This window comes from Pristiophorus japonicus, chromosome 10, assembly GCF_044704955.1.
Source record: "Pristiophorus japonicus isolate sPriJap1 chromosome 10, sPriJap1.hap1, whole genome shotgun sequence".
NCBI classification, from domain to species: Eukaryota; Metazoa; Chordata; class Chondrichthyes; family Pristiophoridae; genus Pristiophorus; species Pristiophorus japonicus.
In genome coordinates this window covers 193,999,949-194,026,242 of record NC_091986.1, presented here as the reverse complement: position 1 = coordinate 194,026,242, position 26,294 = coordinate 193,999,949, and the positions used below count along the sequence as shown (strand labels likewise).

The 26,294-nt window shown below is 46.0% G+C and overlaps 1 protein-coding gene across 1 annotated transcript in view; it reads left to right on the top strand.

The window, feature by feature from the left end:
* Nucleotides 1–2,620: 2,620 nt before the first annotated feature.
* Nucleotides 2,621–26,294, top strand: part of atp10a (ATPase phospholipid transporting 10A) — a 235,348-nt gene continuing 211,674 nt past the window's right edge. The window contains exon 1 of the mRNA XM_070892454.1: nt 2,621–3,745. Coding sequence (XP_070748555.1) covers nt 3,306–3,745 — 440 coding nt within the window. The 5' untranslated portion in view covers nt 2,621–3,305. The remainder of the gene's footprint in view (nt 3,746–26,294) is intronic.

Here is a 26,294-nt window from a genome sequence, read left to right as displayed (position 1 = left end):
ATCTCATGGCACTATTTTGACAAAGAGCCTGGGTGCTATCCCAGGTGTCCTGGCCAATATTTATCCCTCAATCAACATCACTAAAACAGATTATCTGGTCATTATCACATTGCTGTTTGTGGGAGCTTGCTGTGCACAAATTGGTTGCTTCATTTCCTACATTACAACAGTGACTACACTTCAAAAAGTGCTTTATTGGCTATAAAGGGCTCTGGGATGTCCCGTGGTCGTGAAAGGCGCTTTATAAATGCACGTCTTTTTTTATTGTGGGTCAGGTATTATAGAAATTGAGCAGACTCTATAACACCAATTTTACACTCCAACAGTAAGTTGAAAAGTACCCCCAATGTCTCAGGCCTCTCTAGATGGATCCGTGGGTAAAAGTTGTTGCTGCTTCGTATGACGGGAAAAGCTTATTATGGGATGTATAGTTTGGCTCTCCATTCGATGGGCTCCTGAGATGCCGAGTGAATGAGGTACCTCCCGCAACAGATCTCAGTGGGCACGTTGATGTGATGTGTTCCTTGGTCTGGGACTCATGGCCTCCATCGCACTTTGGGTCGTCCACTTGTGGAGCAGGGGGCCGCATCCATGACCTGTGCAGATTGGGTTGAATGCTGCCCACTCTCTTCGAGGGAGGTCGAAACCAGGGGCCTCTGTTGTTGGGTCAGTGATGGGGTATTGGTTCTTTGTGTTGCATGCGTCACTTGAAGGCACTGAGCCATTCGATCAGCGAGATCTCAAGTTCAGTCCTTGTGCTCAATTACTGAGCTAGTTCATCTCAGCTAGAATGGCATGGGGCAGGAGAACCTCGAAGGGACCTAAGTGTGTCTGGGCTTGAACACTTAGCTGGAGTTCTAGTTCCTAATTGCTGCCCAGTGACCCTTCCCAGTTGCATGGAGGTCAGATGGGCAGGATTGGGTATGTCTGCATTACCATTCACGATTGAATAGCTAACCATCCTATTAAGACAGGAGGGTTTTAAAAAAAAACTTACTTCCTCCAGAAAAGTTACTTTAAAGATCATCGTAGATTAGTCAGGTCAGTGGGTAGCACTCTCGCCTCTGAGTCAGATGGTTGTGAGTTCATAATCCCACTCCAGGGACTTCAGCATACAAATCTAGGCTGACACTCCAGTGCAGTGATGAGGGAGTGCTGCACTGTCGGAGCTGCTATCTTCTAGATAAGACGTTAAACCGAGGCCCTGTCTGCTCTCAGGTGGATGTAAAAGATCCCATGGCACTATTTTGAAGAAGAGCAGGGGAGTTATCCCTGGAGTCCTGGATAATATTTATCCCTCAACATCTAAAACAGATTTTTTTTGTTCTGGGATGTGGGTGTCGCTGGCAAGGCCAGCATTTATTTCCCATCTCCAATTGCCCTTGAGAAGGTGGTGGTAAGCCGCCTTCTTGAACCGCTGCAGTCCGTGTGGTGAAGGTACTCCCTGTTGGGGAGGGAGTTCCAGGATTTTGACCCAGCGACGATGAAGGAACAGCAATATATTTCCAAGTCAGGATGGTGTGTGACTTGGAGGGGAACTTGGAGGTGTGGTGTTTCCCTGTGCCTGCTGCGCTTGTCCTTCTAGGTGGTAGAGGTCCTGAGTTTGGGAAGTGCTGCCAAAGAAGCCTTGGCGAGTTACTGCACTGCATCTTGTAGATGGTACACACTGCAACCACGGTGTACCAGTGGTGGAGGGGGTGAATGTTTAAGGTGGTGGATGGGGTGCCAATCAAGTGGGCTGCTTTGTCCTGGATGATGTCGCGCTTCTTAAGTGTTGTTGGAGCTGCACTCATCCAGGCAAGTGGAGAGTATTCCATCACACTTCTGACTTGTGCCTTGTAGATGGTGGAAAGGCTTTGGGGAGTCAGGAGGTGAGACACTTGCCGCAGAATACCCAGCCTCCGACCTGCTCTTGTTGCCACAGTATTTATGTGGCTGGTCCAGTTAAGTTTCTGGTCAATGGCAACCCCCAGGATTTTGATGGTGGAGGATTCGGCGATGGCAATGCCGTTGAATATCAAGGGGAGGGGGTTAGACTCTTGCTTGTTGAAGATGGTCATTGCCAGGCACTTGTGTGGCCTGAATGTCGTCCTGAATTATTGAGTCATTATCACATTGCTGTTTGTGGGAGCTTGCTGTGCGTAAATTAGTTGCCGCATTTCCTACTTCCTAACACTGACCACACTTCAAAAAAAAGTACTTCATTGGCTGTAAAGCACTCTGGGAGGTGAAAGCCACGATATCAGTGCAAGTCTGCCTTTCAGTGTCTGATGTTACCATTTGCATCCTTTATTTACAAAAAAGATTTTTTTTTTGTTGTGCGTCAAAAATATCACGATGAAATAGGGGAGTCAAATTCAGAAATTAAGTAAGGAAACGAAACAGAAATCATCAAAACGATGTTTCACATCTGAGACAGTTAGTTTCCTGCTGACAACGTGGTGTGTGGGTTGACTTTCACCTTGTTTGACGCTACCATGACTACAAACAAGGCTACCAATGACAGGAATCCTATTTTTTTTTTCCAATTCAAACTCCCGTTACCAGCTCAGAAGAGCAGTGAAGTTTGCTGCTGGGCGTGCAGTTTGAGTTAGTGCAATCAGAGAGAGAAGGGGAGGGAGGGTGGAAAGGAATATGCAGCTGAGCTGACAATTGTGTGTGTGTTGCTTTTGTGCAGTGACCCTAATTATGGGCTCGGTGGTTTTGTAGAGCGCAGCAGTTGTGAAAGGGGTACCGGCAACTTTGGAGATCCTTGAGGGAGGGGGCACTTCAAGCCCAGAAATACTGTTTGGACGTTTCTCCAAACTTTTTAAGACCGGAAACGTCGAGTTTATCGTCAGGAGTTGCGCTTCGAACCAGGAGGAGTCTTTCCCCCCGACAAACTTTGTTCTCTCTCTCGTTCCTCAGTTTTATATCAAATGGAAGAGAAAAGTTTCAAATCCCAGGAAAAGAGAAACTGGTAACAATCAAGAAGGAAATACAATTTTTTTTTGAAGAGGAAGGAATTAAAAGAGAGAGGAAGGGATTGAAAGAGAAAAGGAAGGAATTCAAAGAGAGAGGAAGGGACTGAAAGAAAAAAGGAATTAAAAGATAGAGGAAGGGATTGAAAGAGAAAAGGAAGGAATTCAAAGAGAAAGGAAGGAAGAGAAAAGGAGGTGAGGACAGAAGAGGCTATGAGGAGCGGTGGATGGGAGAAGCTAGTTGGAGAGGTGTTGCCTGCCTCTGTGGGGCAGTAGCTGGAGATCCCAGATACTTGTTCATGTCTTGCTGGCTTTGGTGCATGAGTGTAGTGGTGGAGGGTCAGCATGGCTCAGGAAGGGGCTTCTCCGGCCAGAGGTTGCCAGCTGCCCGGCAGTAGCAGGAGCTGGAAGAAGAAGAAGAGGAGGAGGAGGAGGAAGGAGGGCAAGAGCCGCAGTGTCCACTCCAACCTGCTGCCAACCGGGGACAACCACAAGAAGCCCAGGCGGACCCACGCCGGCAACCGGCTCAAGACCACCAAGTACACGCTGCTCTCTTTCCTGCCCAAGAACCTCTTCGAGCAGTTCCACCGCTTCGCCAACGTCTACTTCGTCTTCATCGCCCTGCTGAACTTCGTGCCGGCGGTGGGCGCCTTCCAGCCCGAGCTAGCGCTGGCGCCCGTGGTCTTCATCCTGGCCGTCACCGCCTTCAAAGACCTGTGGGAGGATTACAGGAGGCACCGCTCGGACCAGGACATCAACCACATGGACTGTCTGGTGTACTGCAGGTAGGCTGACACATTAACACTTTTTTTTGGCAAAAAGAATGCAGTTATTCTAAAGTTAACATTTTTAAAAAAATGCAATTTTTCTAGTTTTTTTAATAAAATGCAATTTTTCTAAAGTTAATACTTTAGAATAATTGAATTTTATTTTTTTAAAGTATTAACTTTAGAATAATTGAATTTTATTTTTTTAAAGTTAATTTAAAAAAATGCAATTTTTCCAAAGTTAATACTTTAAAAAAAAATGCAATTTTTCTAAAGTGAATTTTTAAAAATGAAATGCAATTCTAGTTTTTTTTAATAAAATGCAATTTTTCTAAAGTTAATTTTTTTCATAAAATACAATTCTAAAGTGAATACTTTAGCAATTATTCTAAAGTTATTTTTTTAAAATAAAATAAAATAATTCTAAAGTGAATATATTTTTTAAAACATGCAATTATTCTAAAGTTAATTTTAAAAAATAAAATACAATTCTAAATGTAATAAATTGCAATTATTATAAAATTAATATTTTTTTAAAATGCAGTTATTCTAAAATGCAGGTATTCTAAAATTAATACATTTAGAATACTTGCATTTTTTAATAAAGTAATACTTTAAAAGAATCCATCTTTTTAATACATATATCTGGTGCATTTCTCCTGTATTTGAAGTTTATAATCATTTTGATTTACATTGTATAATTTTGCAATATAAGCATCAAAAGAGCTTTGAATAGGTATTCAGGTGCTTAATTGTGCCTGCAATTTTGTAGTGCAAGGCTGTTGGAACATCCTTAGCAAACCACATAATTCTGGTGTTTAAAATATATATATATATTTTTTATTAATAAGTGTGGCATCAAGCTCAACTCCAGATCTAGCTATATAACCATGTAACAGGTGATACAGTATCTATCTCTTTCAAGTTCTGTTTGTGCTTATTTATGTATCTGATCATTGATAATCTTCACAAATTGCAAGCATTGGATGTGTTGTATGCAGCTGCAGCATACTATGTGGAACTAAGCAGACTTTAATCATTCTTAACGGATTGATTTATTGCCAGTTTGCTTTATTGATACTTTTTCTATAAAACACCCACGCAAAGTTTACATTAGGGGTCATGTTGGGGTACCCTGTGCTTTGAAACATAGATAAAATACATACATCAGGTTCTGTGATGAGGAGTAATTGACCATACATCTGTTGTCATTCGTTTTTCTAAGACAAGGGTGCATATTTTTACTTCAGGCGAGCTTTGGGAAAGTTTTGTCAGATCTATTTGTGAAAGTGTGTCCGGGCATTTAATAATATCGTTTTGTTCCAGAAGCATAGGTGACTGCTTAGAAACGTTTACTTGACACATTGGAGGCAACACAATGTTGAAAACCATTGAATAGAACATTTTGTTTTTAAAAGCCTGTATAATGAACTAAGTTGTGAATTTACAAAATAGTAAGAAGTATGGTGTACTGTGTAAAATTGTAAAGTTAACGGCCCTCGGTTTATAAGAATCCTTTTAGGTTGAGATTTATTACAGTTACTAACCCAAAACTAGGATATGTAAAATAGTAATAACCTTTACTTATATAGCACCTTTAACGTAGTAAATCATCCCAAGGCGCTTCACAGCAGTGTTATAAGACAAAACAAATAAATTTGACACCGAGCCACATAAGAAGAAATTAAGGCAGATGACCTTGGTTAAAGAGAGAAGTTTTAAGGAGGAAAGGGAGGTAGAGAGGTGGAGAGGTTTAGGGAGGGAGTTCCAGAACTTGGGACCCAAACAGCTGAAGGCACGGCCACCGATGGTTGAGCAGTTAGAATCAGGGATGTTCAAGACGGCAGAATTTGAGGAGCACAGACATCTTGTGGGGATGTGTGGCAGATCATTACAGACTCGACTGAGTATGACTGGCACCAAGGTGCAACAGCAGAGTTATGCACATGCAGATTGTGATGTATGCACAAAGATTCACTCCACCAATCAGTTAAACTTTAATGTTGGGAAGGAGTGGCTGCTTTCCCCTAACATTACAAAATATTCTGTTCAAAGTCCTAAAGGGTCTCTGGAGACCTCCCCGGAGGAGGTCTTGCAATTCTTGGCTTTAGTGCGCTCGAGCATCAGATCCGGACCGCCCTCTTCAGTTATACAGGTTGAACCTCCCTTATCCAGAAATCCCTTATCCAGAACCACCCCTCGTCCAGAACCATTACCGGTAATTGGGTGGCGCATGCGCAGAACTCCGACATGAATAAATTGAACAAATTGAAGTTCTTCCTCGCTGCCAACTCCCGCAATTGCTGGCCTGACCCCGTGATCCACCGCCTCCGCCCCCCCCATGATCTCTCTGTCCAACTCCCAGTCCCAAGCCAGCTAGCCCCAATATCCCCTTATTCAGTACCTGTACTATCCAACTTAACGTGACCACCCTCGTCCGGAAAACGCCCTTATCCAGAACAGGCCAGGTCCCGAGGGTTCTGGATAAGGGAGGTTCAACCTGTACTACTTTAGACCCCAACGCACATCTAAGACTTATTTGCACTGACAGATAAATTACTCCGTAACATTTACAGAGGAAAAAATGCATCCATGCATTGCTGACTTTACTTGCATGGTATATTGTTGGTGGGATGCACATTTTGGATTTATTGCAACGTGCAGAGGGTGGTAAAGGCAGAAACCTTCACCGCATGCTCCACCTCACAGTCAATAAGCTCCCCGCTGGAATGGAAGTAAGCTACAGAACCAGTGGGAACCTGTTCAACCTCGCCATCTCCAGGCTAGGTCCACGATCACCCCAACCTCTGTCGTCGAGCTACAGTACGCGGACGATGCCTGCGTCCACGCACATTCAGAGGCTGAACTCCAGGACATAATCGACGTATTTACTGAGGCGTGCGAAAGCATGGGTCTTACGCTAAACATCCGTAAGGCACAGGTCCTCCACCAGCCTGACCTCACCACACAGCACTCCGCCGCCCCCCAACTCCCCACCCAAGTCATCAAGATATCAAGATCTACGGCGTGGCCTTGGAAAACGTGGACCACTTCCCCTATCTCGGGAGCCTCCTATCAACAAGAGTAGGCATCCACGACGAGATCCAACACCGCCTCCAGAGCGCCAGTGCAGCCTTCGGCCGCCTGAGGAAAAGAGTGTTTGAAGACCAGGTCCCCAACTGCCACCAAGCTCATGGTCTACAGGGCTGTAGTAATATCTGCCCTCCTGTATGGCTCAGAGACATGGACCATGTACAGCAGACACCTCAAGTTGCTGGAGAAATATCACCAACGATGTCTCCGCAAGATCCTACAAATCCCCTGGGAGGACAGGCGCACCAACATTAGCGTCCTTGTCCAGGCTAACATCCCCAGCATTGAAGCACTGACCACACTAGATCAGCTCTGCTGGGCACGTCACATAGTTCACATGCCAGACACGAGACTCCTAAAGCAAGCAATCTACTCGGAACTCCTTCACGGCAAATGAGCCAAAGGTGGGCAGCAGAAACGCTACAAGGACACCCTCAAAGCCTCCCTGATAAAGTGCGACATCCCCAATTATATCTGGGAATCCCTGGCCCAAGACTGTACTCAGTGGAGGAAGTGCATCCGAGAGGGCACTGAGCACCTCGAGTCTCAACACCGAGAGCATGCAGAAATCAAGCGTAGGCAGTGGACAGAGCATGCTGCAAACCAGTCCCACCCACCCCTTCCCTCAATGACTATCTGTCTCACCTGTGACAGTCACATATTGGACTGTTCAGCCATCAAAGAACTCACTTCAGGAGTGGAAACATGTCCTCCTCTATTCCGAGGGACTGCCTATGATGATGATGATGATGATTTAAAAAGTACTTGGATGTGCACTTGAAGTGCCGTAACCTACAGGGCTACGGAACAAGAGCTGAAAAGTGGGATTAGGCTGGATAGCTCTTGGTCAGCCGGCGCGGGCACGATGGGCTGAAATGGCCTCCTTCCGTGCTGTAAATTTCTGATTCTATAAACTTCTCTTTGCCCAGTTGATCTTTCCAGAACCTCACGCAGCAATCTATCTTGGATCACAAATTTTCGTTCAATCTAAACTACTTCTTTTCCTGCTTCCCTTTCACTTGTGTGAATTGCATTGTAAATAAAATAATTTTGTTTTTAATTGAAAAGGCCGATTTAAAATAGAATATTTGATGCGTGTATTTGTGAGAACGTTCCAGGGTTCGTGTTTGGAATGTGTTGCTGCTCACGCAAGGACTCAAATCATTTACATGCTTATTTAAGTCCTTTAAGGTTGCTAAATGGAGTCTGGACAGATGGTTTATCAGGATTATTGTTACTGTAACAGGGTGAAGCTCAGACTGTGTCGTTTCTGCTCTACCCTGTGCAGGCGGCACACTTTCCGCAACACCCTCGCCCTTTAGTGAGCTTTGACTGATTCAAGTTTAGAATGGCTGTTGTCCCCAGTTAAACGTGTCCTATTCCCAGCTTCTCTTACCTGAAGCTCTTACCTAAAACCTTTTTAATTGTTCCTTTATGATGGGAATTCAAAACCCGTTATTTTGAAATAACATATGGTTTGCAAATCGGAAATTCAATTCATCTTTGGACTGCACTCCTGCAATATGCACCCTTTTCTCAGAAATGGGAGAGAGTCATAAGTATGGAATTAAAGCCAATCTGGTACATTTTAAGTGAAGTGACAAACAGTGTACAATTGTTATGTGAATCAAGAGCCTTAAGCCACTGTTCAGAATATACTTTAATTAGGAATCAAAATCAGCACATCCTTTTTGGAGACTTGATGGGGCAACCATATGCAGCAATCGTCTCCTGCTTCACTAAATCGTACATTTCTAGATTTGACGGTGCTACGGTTTTGAGAACACTTTGAGAAGATAGCACCTGATTGTGCTACCATGTTGCCACTGTGCTCTGTTTTGGCAAAGCAGAGCGCTGTTTATGCTACTTTAATGTGTACAAAAAGTTCTGATGTCAGCCTTCAATTTCAAACATTAGAAAAGAGGATGTGTCAAAAGATTAAATGTGGTTATAGTGCAATCACTATGACGTTCCTGTGGCGGGAACCTGCTTCCTCGAGGTACACTCGCATCTGCCGCAAATTGTTCATCTGATATTCGTTTGATTGCTTATCTTCTGTAACTGTTAAGAAGAGGCAACTTTTGAAATGACCCACAAGGTGCTGTGTCGCTGCACTGTAGTAGTCTTCTCAGTTAAATTTGAAGACTATCAGGGTCATCACAACCAAGTCCAGTCCTGCCCTCATCCACCACCCTGTCTAGAGTTTGCTCATTCATGGAGGAATAGGCATTTGTGTGGCTTTCATCCCTCCTGTAATCATAGAATAGTTAAAGCACAGAAGAAGGCCATTTGACCCGTTGAGCCTGTGCCAGCTCTCTGCAAGAGCACTTCAGCTAATCCCATTTCCCTGCCCTTTCCCCGTAGCCTTGCAATTTATTTTTCCTTCAGGTACTTATTCAATTTCCTTTTGAAAGCCACAATTGAGGCTGCCTCCAGCACCCTTTCAGGTAGCGCATTCCAGATCCTAAACACTCGCTGTGTGAATAAGTTTTTCCTGATGTCACCTTTGGTTCTTCTGCCAATCACCTTAAACCTGTGTCATCTGTTTCTCGACCCTTCTGCCATTGGGAACAGTTTCTCTCTTTCTACTCTGTCCAGACCCCTCATTAAATTGTACACCTCTATCAAATCTCCTCTCAACCTTCTCTGCTCTAAGCAGAACAACCCCAGCTTCTCCAGTCTATCCACATAACCGAAGTCCCTCATCCCTGGAACCATTCTTGTAGACCTTTTCCGCACCCTTTCCAAGGCCTTCACATCCTTCCCAAAGTGCGGTACCAAGAATCGGACACCACACTCCAGTTGAGGCTGAACTAATGTTTATAAAGGTTCATCATAACTTCCTTGCTCTTGTACTCTATGCCTCTATTTATGAAGCCCAGAATCCCATATGCTCCAGGATCCTTCACCCCTCTCCCACAGAAAACACCGTTGGAGCTTTTTACATTAAATACATTGGGGGAGGTGGGGGGGGATTTCTTTTGGTTAAATTTCAAAATGAAACACGAGATACGGTCAGCAAGGTTGATTCATCAGGACGTTAGTTAAGATATACAGTGGCATTTGTCTGGGTGTAACTTGAATATTAATCTAAAAGGAACAGCGGGATTGTAAGTGATGAGCTCGGAAATTACAGAATGAGCTGTACAGAGTGTGCAAAAACAATGGCGAATGAAATTTAATGTAGACAAATGTAAAATATTTCACATAGGAAGGAAGAACAGGCATTGCCCATACTCCAAGAATAGATTTGAAATATCGATGAATGAAGCTGAACGAGACTTGGGAGTTTTAGACATCATACTCGAGGAGACAGATTTGTCTGTGAACGATGAGTGTTCTTTAGACTTGCACTTGCCCTCAGACTATCTGTGGGGTTTTGCACGGCAAGTTACTGTCACTGGGATATCCAAGCAGTGCGGCACCGTCAGAGCATCTGAGACCTGTGCGAACAGGGCAAGCAACTGTGCATCTCCTTAACAATCAGACTGAAGAATCGTGAATGAGCAGCGCAGAGTCTGAACCAGGAAGTGTCAGTTAGAATGGTGAATTCAGTATCAAATCAGGTACAGAAAGCCAAAGAAAAAGAGGGAAAGAAAGATTGGACTGAGAGAGAGAGAGATATGAAAGAGACAGCAAGAAAAAGTTAAAAAAAATAATGATGTCAATGCTTTTTTTTAAACTCTCCAAAAGCTGAAGGAATGGGAGTCCACACTTGTAAAAGTTAATTTTCCGTGCCAGAGCGGTTGTTTGGCAGTATTTAAGAATTATCACGCTGTTAAAATGACACTTAGACGGGAAAGGACAAGCCCTAACTTTTTGTGGCGAGTTTAGTTTTTATCTACGAGGTCAGTACAGGAACTTCACACCACTCAATACATTGGAATGGGGAGCCAGATGGCGAGATGCTGTTTTTGCGCAGCTTATGCAGGAATGGTGCATCTCGGACAGCAACTTCCGGATTCCCGCATGTAACTGCGCAGGTCTGCTGTTCGATTTGCACATAAGTAACGGTGAGCGCTGACGGCCTAATAGTCTGCATCCCAGAGTACTTAAGGAAGTGGCCCTAGAAATAGTGGATGCATTGGTGATCATTTTCCAACAGTCTATCGACTCTGGATCAGTTCCTATGGACTGGAGGGTAGCTAATGTAACACCACTTTTTAAAAAAGGAGAGAGAAAGCGGGTTATTATAGACCGGTTAGCCTGACATCAGTAGTGGGGAAAATGTTGGAATCAATCATTAAGGATGAAATTGCAGTGCATTTGGAAAGCAGTGACAGGATTGGTCCAAGTCAGCATGGATTTGTGAAAGGGAAATCATGCTTGACGAATCTTCTGGAGTTTTTTGAAGATGTAACTAGTAGAGTGGACAAGGGAGAACCCGTGTATGTGGTGTATTTGGACTTTCAGAAGGCTTTTGACAAGGTCCCACAAGAGATTGGTGTGCAAAATCAAAGTACATGGTATTGGGGGTAATGTACTGACATGGATAGAGAACTGGTTGGCAGATGGGAAGCAGAGAGTCGGGATAAACGGGTCCTTTTCAGAATGGCAGGCAGTAACTAGTTGAGTGCCGCAGGGCTCAGTGCTGGGACTCCAGCTCTTTACAATATACATTAATGATTTAGATGAAGGAATTGAGTGTAATATCTCTAAGTTTGCGGATGACACTAAACTGGGTGGCGGTGTGAGTTGTGAGGAGGACGCTAAGAGGCTGCAGGGTGACTTGGACAGGTTAGGTGAGTGGGCAAATGCATGGCAGATGCAGTATAATGTGGATAAATGTGAGGTTATCCACTTTGGGGGCAAAAACACAAAGGCAGAATATTATCTGAATGGTGGCAGATTAGGAAAAGGGGAGGTGCAACGAGACCTGGGTGTCATGGTTCATCAGTCATTGAAAGTTGTCATTCAGGTACAGCAGGCGGTGAAGAAGGCAAATGGTATGTTGGCCTTCGTAGCTAGGGGATTTGAATTTAGGAGCATGGAGGTCTTACTGCAGTTGTACAGGGCCTTGGTGAGACCACACCTGGAGTATTGTGTTCAGTTTTGGTCTCCTAATCTGAGGAAGGACGTTCTTGCTATTGAGGGAGTGCAGTGAAGGTTCACCAGACTGATTCCAGGGATGGCTGGACCGACATATGAGGAGAGACTGGATCAACTGGGCCTTTATACACTGGAGTTTAGAAGGATGAGGGGGGATCTCATCGAAACGTATAAGATTCTGACAGGACTGGACAGGTTAGATGCGGGAAGAATGTTCGCGATGTTGGGGAAGTCCAGAACCAGGGGACACAGGTTCTAGGGTAAGGATAAGGGGTAGGCCATTTACGACCGAGATGAGGAGAAACTTCTTCACTCAGAGAGTTGTTAACCTGTGGAATTCCCTGCCGCAGAGAGTTGTTGATGCCATTTCATTGGATATATTCAAGAGGGAGTTAGATATGGCCCTTACAGCTAAAGGGATCAAGGGTATGGAGAGAAAGCGGGAAAGTGGTACTGAGGGAATGATCAGCCATGATCTTATTGAATGGTGGTGCAGGCTCGAAGGGCCGAATGGCCTACTCCTGCACCTATTTTCTAAGTTTCTATGTTATTTTCACAGTAAAATCCGGCCCAAGGTCTATTTAATGCAGAGCAGCAATCCGCACCATCAACAGAACGTTGGAGTGTAAGTCAGAAGAAGTCATGATGAAAATGTGTCGTGCTCTGGTCAGACCACATCTAGAGGATAGGCGCACCAACGTCCGTGTTCTCGCTCAGGCCAACATCCCCAGCATCGAAGCACTGACCACACTTGACCAGCTCCGCTGGATGGGCCACATTGTCTGCATGCCCGACACTAGCCTCCAAAAACAAGCGCTCTACTCAGAGCTCCGACACGGCAAGCGAGTCCCAGGTGGGAGAGGAAATGCTTCCAGAACACCCTGAAAGCCTCCTTGAAAAAGTGCAACATCCCCACCGACACCTGGGAATCCCTGGCCCTTGACGGCCCAAAGTGGAGGAGAAGCATCCGGGAAGGTGGCGAATGCCTCGAGTCTCTTTGCTGGGAGCACGCGGAAGCCAAGCGGAAGGAGCGCATGACAACCAAAGCCCTTCACTCATCCGTCCCTTCAACCACCGTCTGCCCCACCTGTGGTAGAGTCTGTGGGTCCCACATTGATCTCATTAGTCACCTGAGAACTCGAATTAGTGTGGGAGCAATTCATCCCGACCCCGAGGGACTGCCCAAGAAGAAGAAAGTACTGTGTCCACTTCTGGTCACCCAGACACAGGGGCACATTGAAGGTCTGGGGGCAGTGCAGAGAGGAGGTGTAAGGCCGATCCTCAGTTTGAGGGAAGACTAGAGATCCTTGAGCACTTCAGCCTTGAAAGGAGGCATGTTTGTTTGCTTTAATATATTTTGTATGAAACCAAGCAGTGGTCTAGCGACGTGTTATTTATCTGCTTTTTTGAGGACACTGGAGAAGGTGGTATGCATCTCACAGTTTCCATTGCCCATTTCCTTCGAACTAGGGCTCTGCTAATCATACCTGGCAGAGAATAAAGAAACTGTTTTCTGCTTGCAAGAGTTGCATTCTGCTCGTGGAAACTATGGTCTACCCGAGAACATGCGTGAAGTGTCGAGCGGGCAATTTGAAATAGCAACGGGGAGCTCCATGATCTTGAGGTCCTGATAAATAGTGAGTCAGAGCAGGAGATGGTGGGAGGAGGAGGTATAAGGTTTCCTGTTTTTATTTCCGATTTCCAGCTCCTGCAGTATTGTGCTTTTTAACACCGTGAGGAGGCTCGATTTCAACAGGCCGAGCGTGCGGGGAGGAACACGAACGCTGTGGATTGGATATTTGATGTTTTGGACGAACAAGAGAATAAAATTCAGAGGAGCCTTGATCATAGTGACCTTGATGGACTTTCAAAATCATGTGATGAAGCATCCCAAAATAGAAAATAGAAGCCCATGGTATTAAATGGGCGGCCGTAACTTGGGTATGAAATTGGCTAAGGGATAGGAGGCATAGGGGTAGACTTTCCACAAGGCCCTCACTGCCTGATTCCTGCCCAGAAAATACTGCTAAGTTTCATCAATTAACGCCGGCAAAAGTTTCCACTAATTAGGTAATTAAAACCGCCCGGCGAGAAAATGGTTCTTACACCAAGATTCCCGGCGGTTTCTGGGTGGTTACAGCCGAAAGTAGCGAGAACGGGCGATTCTTAAAATTAAAAAAAAATTTAATCCGAGGCTGCGTTTGGGCCTAGGGAGGGGGGAAAACTCAACAAATATTTTTTCACTTAAACAAAAAATAAAAAGTTATAAAACATTCTCAAGACACTTTCTGATGTAATCACCATTTTAGAATTTTAAAAATAATTATAAAAATCTTTAACTTACCTTTCTTTGGCGAGTACTCGTCTACCGCCCTGTTCCAGGCAGCCTTTTGTGGGCGGTTTCCTCGGTGGTGTGTATGGGTCCCCGTTGAGGCAAAACTTTGATCCCGGCGGTTTTCTCGGCAGTGCACGCAGATGCACGTGGGCGGTTTGCTACCCGCTGGTCTTTTCAAAATGTGGGCGGAACTCTCTTTTTTAAAAAAAAAATATAAAGAGGAAACTTTTGCCGGGCGGATTTTCGTCAAAAAGCAGCTGTACCGCCAAGAAAAGCGCCAAACCGCGAAAGTTTATCCCAGAGAGTAGTGGTGAACGGATGTCTTTCTGGCTCGAGAGAAGTATTTAGTGGGGTCCTCCAGGGGTCGGTGTTAGGACCATTGTTTTTCCTGTTTATATATAAATGACCTGGAAATTGGGAGTACAATTTCAAAGTCTGCAGACGATACAAAATTTGGCAACAGTGAGAGTGATGATAGCAGACTTCAGAAGGATATAGACACGTGGCAGATGCAATTTAATGCGGAGAAGTGTGGGAGGAACAACAGGGAGAGGCAGTGTAATGTAAATGGTACTATTTTGAGGGGGCTGCAATAACAGCGAGACCTGGGGCTGCATATTCACAAATCTTTGAAGGTGCCAGGGCCAGTTGAGAAGGCGGTTACGGAAGTGTATGAGATACTTGGCTTTGTAAATGGGGCCGTTGAATACAAAAACAAGGAAATCATGCTAAACCTTTACAAATCTCTGGTTAGGCCTCGACTGGCATGTACAATTCTGGTCACCACACTTTAAGAAGGATGTCAAGGCCCTAGCGAGGGTACAGAGGAGGTTTACCAGGATGATACCAGGGGGTTAAGTTTTGTGGAGGGATTGGAAAAGCTGGGATTGTCTTTCTTTAGAGTGGAGAAGGTTAAGGGGAGACCTAAAAGAGATATTCAAAATTTTGAGGGGTTTTGATAGAACAGTTAGGGAGAAACTGTTTCCTCTGGCAAGTGGGTGGGTAACCAGTGGGCCTTGATTTAAAATAATTGGCAAAAGAACTAGAGGAGAAATGAGAAGTTTCCTCAAACAGAGGGTTGTTAAGATCTGGAACGCACTACTCGAAAGGCTGGTAGAATCAGATTCTATAGGGGCTTTTAAAAGGCAATTGGACATGTATGTGAGAAGGACTCATTTGAAGGATTATGGGAGAAACAGCTGAGGTGTGGGACTGAACTGGACAGCTCTTTCAAAGAACCGGTACAGGCGTGACTGGGCAAATGACCTCCTTTTGTGCTGTAAGATGCTGTGATAAAACAGTGGGAAACAAAAATAAAACCAGAAAATGCTGGAAATCTCAGCGGGTCAGGCAGCATCTGTGGAGAGAGAAACAGAGTTTAACGTTTCAGGTCGATGACCCTTCGTCAGAACTGACAAAAGTTCATCTTTTATTTCCCAACATGTGCCATTACCATCCCACTTTGGCCCATCATCCCTTTTGTGTCTCACATCTCTCCTGCTTTCCACCCTATCACAGACCTTCCCTTTTGTTCTTTCCTCCCCTCCCCCTTTCACTGCCCCTGCACTTCCTTAAGAATCTGTTACATTTCGAACATTCTCCAGTTCTGACGAAGGGTCTCAGACCTGAAACGTTAACCTCTGTTTCTCTCTCCACAGATGCTGAGTGTTTCCAGCATTGTCTGTTTGTATTTCAGATTCCAGCCATCCGCAGTATTTTGCTTTTGTATTAGTGGGAAACAAAGGTTGGATGGGAGAGAGAGAGAGAGAGAGGGAGAGGAGCTAGAATATGCAAGACGCAAGTTTTTCACCTTGTCATACAGTCTTGGCTCTGAATCACTGTGTATTCTGAAACAAATAGGATCATATAGCATAGAAGGTGGCCATTTGGCCCATTGTGTCTATGTTGGCTTTTTGAAAGAGCTATCCAATTAGTCGCACTCTCCTACGACAGAATCGTACCACATAGAATGACGCTATTCGGCCCATCGTGTCTGTGCCGGAATAGGCAAGAGAATCTAAACTATCACTGAGTTGTTAATCAAGGGCAAAATAGAATAAAATTGAGCCCTGAATAGTTGGATTCCTGTCGAGGTGATTTGAAACCCTTAATTAACTGTCTTAAAGTGGGGGGAGGGGCAATTTTAACCCCCAGCAGCTTTTGAGGGTGTGTTGCTGAGTGCGGTCGAGTGCAAAGTGCACCCTCCGGCCTAAGTTTGAGGCCTGGAGTATTTTAATTGATTAGTGTGTTGTCGGTCAGCTGTTTGTGTAAAAATGGTATAAAGGGGCCTTTGGCCGGTGGGTGGGGGAGGAGGCCCAGAAGGCCGGACCCATTATGGGGAGCGTTATGGGGAGCGGGCGGGTAAGTGGAGCTGAGTCCATGGCCAGATCAGCCATGATCTTGTTGAATGGTGGAGCAGGCTCGAGGGGCTAGATGGCCTACTCCTGTTCCTAATTCTTATGTTCTTATGTTATCATCACCACCAAGCAAAGGCTCGTGGGGCAAGCAGGTAAGTAGCTGGGAGGGGGCAATGGGCGGCAGCTTCCCCACCGGGGCCTGGGTTAAAACAGGGTACGGTAGCATAGTGGTTATGTTACCGAGACTGGTAATACAGAGGCCCAGACTAATGATCCGGAGGAGTGAGTTCAAATCCCACTAAGGCAGCCGGTGAATTTAATTTCAATGAATTAATTAAATAAATCCGGAATAAAATAACTAGCGTCAGTAATGGTGACCATGAAACCACTGGTTTGTTGTTTTAAAAACCCATCGGGTTCACTGATGTCCTTTTAGGGAAGGAAATCTGCCGCCCTTACCCGGTCTGGCCTATGTGTGACTCCAGACCCACCGCAATGTGGTTGACCCACAACTGCCCTCTGAAATGGCCGAGCAAGCCACTTATTCAAGAGGCTGGCTCACCAACGCCACCACCTTCTCGAGGGCAATTGGGGATGGGCAGTAAATGCTGGCCTTGCCGGCGATGCCCACATCCTGTGACAGAACAAATAAAAATACAACCGGGGGCGGGCTCCCAGTGAGCTCATGAGGCCCCGAGTCGGAATTACTTCTCGAGACTGTTTCCGGCAGGTGCCTCGGTCACCTAACTGCAGAGAGCAGTCAAAATGGTTTCCAAAATGGTTACCTGGTGGTAGGGCAGGAGGCCCCATTTTAAAGGTCCTATACGGCCAGCCCCTCTCCTCTCAGGCTATCTTCCTGCTGGACAGGGTAAGTAAGATCAAAGTGATGAATCACTATGAGAAATGTGAGCTGTTTTTTTTTTCTCTGCTTGGCATCGTTGTTGGTGAGACTGAGTCACAATTGTCCAGAGTGTTGTAGACATCTTTTGGTCAGATCTAGTTCCGTTAGTTTTGTTAGCCTGGTCGATTTTATTTTCTGCACTGAGAGAAGTCATCATATTTTTGCCAAATAAAGAACTCGATTTCTGCCTGAAGACTTGTATTTTGTTGCCACGATTTTAAGGAGGGCAGTGTTCCTGCAGCAGAACTTCTGTTTACAGGATATGAAGAGTGAAGAGGCTGTGTTTTTTTCCCCCCTCTGTGTCTGGGATTAGGAAGCCAGCTGTGCGTTTACCCCACAACTGGCTCGTCGCCAAAGCTGGAGATCAGAAGGTTTGCGTTAGTGGCTTGGCTGTTGACACAGTCTTGACTTGGAACATCAAAGAAAATTGTAAACAGCGTGTTATTTTTCTCTTGGTTCGGGAGTGATAACAAAAGTACTTTCCCGCCTTTTTGCGCCAAAACATCTTAACGCGTTCTACGCAGTGAATTACTTTTTGAAATGCAGTGACTTGCTGGAGAGCTAAATAAACTTTTCGAGTCACGTGTAATCTGGAAGGTGAGTAAAACACTTGTTTACTCTTGCTGCTCCTCACCAGTGCCCTGGACTGTGGCTGTTTATTTTTAGTGCTGTAAACATCATCACCTTCCTCAGACGCAGCGCGGTTTTGAGCGTGTAGATTTTACATTGGCGCTTCTGTAAGTTACGCTGAGAGAGAGTAGCTCCCGAGGTGTACATTGCTGAAATTGGCTCCCTTATCCTGGCAGAAACCTTGCAAGCCCAGCAAAACGTGTCCATGTGAACACGGATCCTGTGTCTGCCTCCTGTAACATGAACTACGGCAGCACCAAGTGTGTGTGGCTAATCTCCCACACGCTGACATTCGGTGTCAGCCGTGGCTCAGTGGGTAGCACACTTGCCTCTGAGTCAGAAGGTTTGTGGGTTCAAGCCCTGCCTACGAGACTGGAGCGCAAATCTAGGCTGACACGGCCAGTGCCGCGCTGAGGGAGTGCTGCACTGTCGGAAGTGCTGTCTTTCAGATGAGACGTTAAACCGAGGCCCCGTCTGCGCTCTCGGGTGAACATTAGAGATCCCATGGCACTATTTTGAAGATGAGCATGGGAGTTATCCCCGGTGTATTGGCCAATATTTATCCCTCTACCAATATCACTAAAAACAGATTATCTGATCATTATCACATTGCTGTTTGTGGGAGCTTGCTGTGTGCAAATTGGCTGCTGGGTTGCCCTACATTGCAACAGTGACTACACTTCAAAAAGTACTTCATTGGCTGTGAAATGCTATGGGACGGCCCTGAGATCATGAAAGGCACTGTATACCTACTAATCTTTTCTATTACTGCAGCGACGTTTAAAAGGTTCACAGGTGCTCCGTGGGCTACCTGGGAACTTGTAAAATGAAGGGCAACATGTTTATGGTGTTGGCTATCTGCTGGTATTAAAATCTGACCAGAATTCAGAAGCCATTCAGTGAAAGGGTGTGTGTGTACGCATGCAAGGCAAAGAAATTCATTTCCTTGCTTGGGGACTGACGCAGCCTGGCTGTATAACTTCAGTCAGCCAACCTCGCGTCTCTCAACAAGGATGGAGTTTTGTACCGCAGTAAATCCACAGCAGTTGTACCACCATTCATTTCTCCCCTCTTGGGTACGTTCTTTATCTCCTGCCCCATCCCTATTCCTCTGCCTTCCTACTCCCCGGCTGCCATCCCAGACTCAAAATCCCCTTCGATAAGCCCACATCTACTCTCTGCGCCCCTCTCTCTCGGCATTCCCCATCGGGCACTCGTCACTGCCTCCTTCCCAGCAACAACTTCCTCTCTCGCCGACCTTCCCGCCCAGCACAGCCACTGGGGGCTAACCTGGTCACCCTCCTCCTGGGTACCGGCTGAGAGGGCAGAGGGACCAGCAGACGCAAGTTATACTTTCCACTGCATGCTAGTTTCTAACCAAAGAAATGCAGATGTCTGCTCGCCAACATCGCGATGCCAGTTGTATTGCATCGTTTGCAAAGGACTTTTTAAACCTTGTTTTGCATTGAAGGGATGTGAGCCTGCCTCTTGGTGGGGGGATTTTAACCGGGTCGTCACCACACGCACCCCCCGCGCACACACGCCTCACAGCCCCACCCCCCCCCCCCCCCCCCCCCCGCGCACACACACACAACGGATGGGAGGGCTAAAAGCACAAGGCTGCCCTGCTCCCGTCCAGCAACGTTTTACCGTTGCTGCTTGTAAAGATGGCCGAGGCTGCCGGTGCAGGCAGGCAAGGGCCTCATTAAGTCTAAAAGCCACGGTCGACTTATGCTGCTATGTAATTCTTAGAACGACTCGGGGATGGGGTCGGGGTGTATTGCGGGGTGTCGCCTCGCCCTGCCCGGAATTACACCTGCAGAAGAAGTAAGTAATATTTTATTACTTAGAATTTACAGCACCGATTCGGGCCAACTAGTCTATGAGCCACCTCCCACCCTACTTCATCCAACCCTCTTTGGTAGAGGGGGGGGAGCAGGAAGATCAGGAGTACCCCAGTGGGAATCCTTGCCCTTGTCCCTCTCCCCCCCCCCCCCCCCCCTCCCCCCTCTCCCCCCCCCCCCCCCCACTGACATGTGTTTGGGCCTGATCCCCTTCACCCCCAGTACTTGCCTTAATCCCGGGGACTGTTGCCAGATTTCGAACGTTAAATCGAAGCCTGGCAGTTAAAATTGGCTGGGCCCCTCTTGTACCGTACTGCTCACTTCAGGTTTCCCCCCCCCCCCCAACCCCGATGCCATCCTCCCATTAAAACCCACCCCTCCCCCACCTCGGAATGTTGATGTGGATGACCGTTTGTCCGAGTCGCACGTTACAACACGCCCACAATGCACTGCACTTTGGTGCTGTTGAAGAAGACGGCCACCATTTAAACCCGACCGATGTGTGTCACTCACCAAAGAGTGGCAGCAATTCCTTCTGTTTATCCACACGATGGAACAGTGTACTCTTGAGTGTGAAATTGGTTGCATCTCTTGGGGCTTTTACATACAGATTTGCTCGGATGTTTTTGAAAAAGATTAAATGTCATTAACAAGTCCGCTCCAACAGATTTTTTTTGTATTTAATTGCCTGTATCTTTACTACATTTCCAAAGTCATTTGTTATGCCTCATTGTATTTTTAAATTGATATTTTTTCATGCTGCAGGCTCTGCTGAAAATTAGCCTGGAGCTAAGTTTGTCTCTTTTCCCTCTAGACTATTGTGGTTCTAAGCCTCCTTTATTAAAAATAATGCTTGTCTTAGTATTTTGGAAATATATTTTTAAGCAGCAGTAGGTTACTGCTGGAGGGAGATTTTGAAGCACAGCTTTATTGGGTTGTGTACTAATGCTGTCCAGGAGATTTTATTTATTCGTTCTCGGGGAATGGGCTTTGCTAGCAAGGCCAGCATTAGTTGCCCATCCCGAGTTGCCCGTGAGAAGGTGCAGTCCACGTGGTGAAGGTAGTGTTGGGGAGGGAGTTCCAGGACTTTGACCCAGCGAACATGACTGAACGCCGATATACGTCCATGTCACGATGGTGCGTGACGCGGAGGGGAACTTTGAGCTGGTGGTGCTCTCGTGCGCCTGCTGCCCTTCTAGGTGGTGGCAGTCGCAGATTTGGGAGGTGCTGCCGAAGAAGTCTTGGCGTGTATATAATGATCAGATTGAACGTCCTGGATGTTGTCTAACAAAGTTCCGTGCACAATGCAAGCTCGGGCTGCAAGCTCGCAAACCTGCTTCGGAGCGCTGCGCGTTCGACATGATGTGCCCAGAACACTTCGACATCATCCAGACCCTGGTTACCTTTCTATTATTAGCCGACTGTACTTTAATACTAAACAATAACATTGGAGTTAAAGATTTTCTGAATTTCGAAGTGTAAGAATAAAAGAGTTTAGTAATGACAAAATTGATTCTGTGTATGTAGAAATGTTGAAAGTGTAGATTATACGAAAAGACAGTTTTGAAAGAGACAAAATGGACGCTCACAGACTTGCAGCATGTTCTGTGTGTATATTGTCTTCTGGCTGGACAGAGCTTAAAGATGTGTATTGGAAAGCCATTGACCTAAACAAGGGATGGCTTGGTCCTCCAGACAGACATGTGTGAGGAGAGCCAACAAGGAACTGCCCTGGAACTAAGATCCAATCCTGGGGCTTTCTGAGGAACAGTGGCTTTGAGAGGTATAAGAATTCAAGCCAAAGACTTCTCTCTTCTCTCCTGAGCATACGGCAAACCGCCTGCTCAAGACCAGCCGAAACAGCAGGCCGTGTGTTCGACCAGCCAGCCAGAGGAAAGTGATGTATACCTTTTTATAAATCATTATTGTAATATTGTATCTGTTGTAACTAAGTCGATCCGTAGGATAGCTGACGACTGCTGATAGATGTGTGTATGTGTTTAATAAACTATTCCAAATTGTTTTAAAAGGATCAGTCTCGCTGTCAACTTAATGCCAGAGATTTAGAGATCTTACCCCAAATTGGGGGCTGGTCCGGGATCTGGTGAGACAGCTTTTGATGATTCTTTCGAACAATTGGAAATTTCGGGTGTTGCGATTCTAACCTATGTTGCGAAGTATAATACAAACGGTTAAACGGATCGGGAGAAGTTGCGTCTTAAGGAGCAGTGGTCTTGATAGTTGGAACTGTTTAAGTGGGGACCCACCAGTAGTTATATTCAAAAGACACAGGATGAAGAGATCGGTCATGAACAGAGAGCCAACAATAAAAAGTGTTGAGCTAATTTATCAGGAGAAGTTATCCAAAACAGTATCCACAACAGACATAGAAGAGCGAAAGGTCACAGGCACCCTACCTCCGCAAGGGCCAACCTGCGTCCTTTGAGGAGCTGGTGGCACTTATCCAGGAGAAAGTAGATAAAGGAGACCTAAGGCCAAAACAGGCAAATGGTCTTGTGGCATTCAGCGCATTTTATCGTGCCTGGAGAGATGAGGAATTAATGAGCCAGCAGGCCAAAATGATACAAGATTTAAAAGAATTGCAAGTAAAAGAGATTCAACTAAAAGAGAGAGAGATTGAAGGTATAAAACAACAAAAGGAAGAAGGCCTTCAACTTGTGAAGCAGTTAAGAGGGAAAAATACAGCATTTAAGACAAGAAATTGGTCGATTAAACCACATATTAAGCAATTAGAAAGAGGGGCCGAACACACAGCTTCATTGCTACAACAACAAAGCCTCTCAAATTTAAATGCCACAGCAACCGTTGTTGAAGCAAATGAAAACAAATTAGAGTTAAAATATAAATTGGAAAACTTGAGGCTTCAGCAAGAGATAGAAGATGTTAGGGGTGCATTAAGGGAAGTAATTAAGAAGCCACATAGGGAGACAGATCACTCCCAGTGCCAACTAGAAATAGCGAGGCTAAAAAGTAAGTTGGGGGAGCAGAAGGCCCTGGTATCCATAGTAACATGGGAAGCCATAACCGAGACAGCAGAAGGGGACGAGGGGAGACAGATAGGGAAGAGGAAGGCAATCAGTATAATCCCCAGGAGGATGGGATACCTTGGAGACACAAGAGCCAATTGTAGCCATAGTAACCACTTCTTTATGACGTAATGCGCACGATCACATCACCATAACCATTCCGACTCACGGCCCAAATCTGGTGCTGACGTCACGGCGTGTAGCCACGAGTTGGGGCCCGTTAATGATAGGGGACGACCCACTGGCAGTTAATAGGAGGTGGGCAAATTTCAGGAGGGGTCACCCCGAGTTGGAAGAGAGAGACTTAACATGAGTCCTCTTCTTGGCCTGTTCCACTTCCCTAAAAGATAATCGGCCAGACACAGTCCTCCAGCCTGGCGCAGTGGCCGATGCACTCATGACCGAGATCCTAAACAATTTAGGGATCCAAAACTTGAACTTAGTGGCTCTGCTTAATCAGACCAAGCAGCGCCCAGAAGAGACCCCTAGAGCCTTCAGTAACTGTCTGTACGATATCTATCAACGTACGAAGAACCAGGCACCCACAAATGCTACCGTAGGAAAGAATCAGTAACAATTTAAATCGATGTTCCTGACCGAACTCCACTCTTTAGTTAAAACCACCCTGGGCATTGCCATGAGACCCACCAATCAGTGGACAGATATAGAGACCAACGCTCAAATAGCCTGGGAGATGGTAAAAGACCAGTTAAAGGTGAAGTCACCACCCACTGCAAATAAACCAGTGTCAATGGTTGAGGGATCTCGAAACTACCCCTTTTAAGGGACAGTGCTTTAATTGTAAGAAGGTAGGCCACCGAGCAAAACACTGCAGCAGACCCAGACTAGCACTGAACCATGATGCAACGCATAGATACCTCCCGAGTGATGAATTCAAGCCCTCTGGGACAGATAAATGTTTGGATCAGTTGATAACCCTTATACAAAACCAAATTGCCACGGGGAGGATGCAAAATCATTTACCGGTGCACACAATCGCCGATGCACACTCATTAGAGAGACCCATTCAAGGATCGACCCTGTGACAGGGTTCAGCCCGCAGAGATTGGTCGGAGGTGGGGCTCCAACGTGATGGTAGCCGGAGACCAGTAGTCCTTGTTGTCTTAAAAGGGGGCCGGCAGCAGATTCTGCTTATCGATACTGGCTCAGCCGTTACCATCATCCACACCCCATACCCTGAACACCATGCAGCGGCAGGCAAGGGTTGTATGGCCCTTAAAGTGTTTAAAGGTTATGCAAACATTGCGTATACAGGGAAGGCCACTGAACTTCGGTTGGGAGGCCTCATCTGTAAGGTCCCAGCACCTATGCTGATGACCACCCCCAACGGAAGGGGAATTGTAGGGACTGATGTGTTTGATCAGTATGGTGCGGTGAATGATTATAATCAGGACTGTGTTTGGATGGGATTGGGAGATAAGGCAGGAGTGATAGAAATTTCAGATGCTCACACGGTTTTTGCTATTAAAAAGCCCTCTGAGTATGGCACTCTGGGAAGCAAAAATGAAGCTGTGGCAAAATGAATTCAGGAACACCTAGCGGTGTTTGCCACATGCAAGTATGACTGTGGAAAAATGGCAGGTGAGGAATCTAATGAGGGAGCCCCCCACTCATTCACTAAATAGTACCCCATCCCAAGGGAGAGTCACCCTTACATCCGAGACACCATAAAATCCCTAGTCGAGCAGGGTGTTATTAGGATAGGCACTTTCACGACCAATTCACCCACATGGCCGGTTAAAAGGCCTGATAGCAGCTGGCGACTGACTATTGATTACAGAAAGTTAAATTCTGTAACACCAGCCTGCTCACCGGTAGTAAGAGAAACTTCCACCATACTATCTCAAATTCCTGCTGGTTCCAAGTACTTCTCAACATCGTCAATGGATTCTGGAGTATCCCTGTTAAAGGAGAAGACCAGTACAAATTTGCATTCACATTTGAGGACCAGAGGTATACCTGGACATGCTTGCCTCAGGGATTCCACAATGCCCTGACGATGATCCACAAAAGAATGGCTGCAATTTTAAAAGACTTTTCCCGCCCTACCTGCTTGCTGCATTACGTACATGACCTACTGCTGGCAACCGACAGCATGGAGGAGCATCTGTCCCATTTGCACGAACTTTTGACATTGTTGGCTCAGGCGGGACTAAAGGTGAATCCCCATAAGGCTCAATTAGTAAAAGAATGGGTCACTTTTCTTGGAATGTCCATTTCTCCAGAGGGATCATCCCCCGACTCTCACAAGATGGAGATAATACAGCGACTGCCATTACCCACTTCCAAAACAGCCCTACGATCATTCTTGGGTTTGGTGGGGTTCCAAAGGAACTTTATCCCAGGCTTTGCAGAGTGTGCAAAGCCCCTGTATGATTTAATAAAACTGCAGGGTAATGACATACGCCCAGCATGGACCAACGCCCATACCCAGTCCATGGCTGAATTTAAAAACTGCAGTGATACAGGCCGCATGTCTGATCCCTCCTGATCCCATGCAGCCCTTCCATTTGGAGGTCGGGGCCACAGAACAAAGCCTCACTGCAGTTCTGTGCCAAATGCGAGCTGATGAACTGCAGCCCATTGCATATGTGTCTCGAATCCTGCAGGGGGCAGAAAAGACGTATACTGCATGCGAGCGCCACCTATTGGCGCCTTCTGGTCGGTACATCACTTTACCTTTATTACTGGGTTACAGGCTACACAGCAGACACACACCTCTGAAACTACTGATGAAACCTGGAGATTCGCTAGTTTCCTCGCAGCGCCTCAGCAAATGGACATTGGAATTTATAGAAAGAAACATTGGTACCATCTTTAAACCCACCACATTGCTGCCACAATTTCTGATCTATGAGGGGGACCTGCAGGAATGTCCGTTACTCCTGATTAACGTTGAGACCCATCCTGTGCAGAAAGAGCCCATACAGGGTGCCCCAGATGTCTATATTGATGGGTCCTCATATCACATTGAAGGATCCCCCCACACCGGATATGCTGTGGTATTGCCAAAAGAACCATCCAGCGAAGATGCAACAGAAAGCCTTCACAATATGCAGAAATCGCCACACTTCTAACTGCTGTAAAGGAAACCTCAAAAAAACCCGTGAATATTTGGTCCGATAGTGCCTATATTATAAACACCATGCTCTCCTTGCCCCATACCACAAAAATGACTATTGTACGATAGACGGCAAGCTCCTGGTCACGCCTGCTCTGGTCATACCTTAAACAACGATCCCAGCCCTGCTTCATAGGAAAGGTAGCAGCCCTTAGTGAGGGAAATTCAA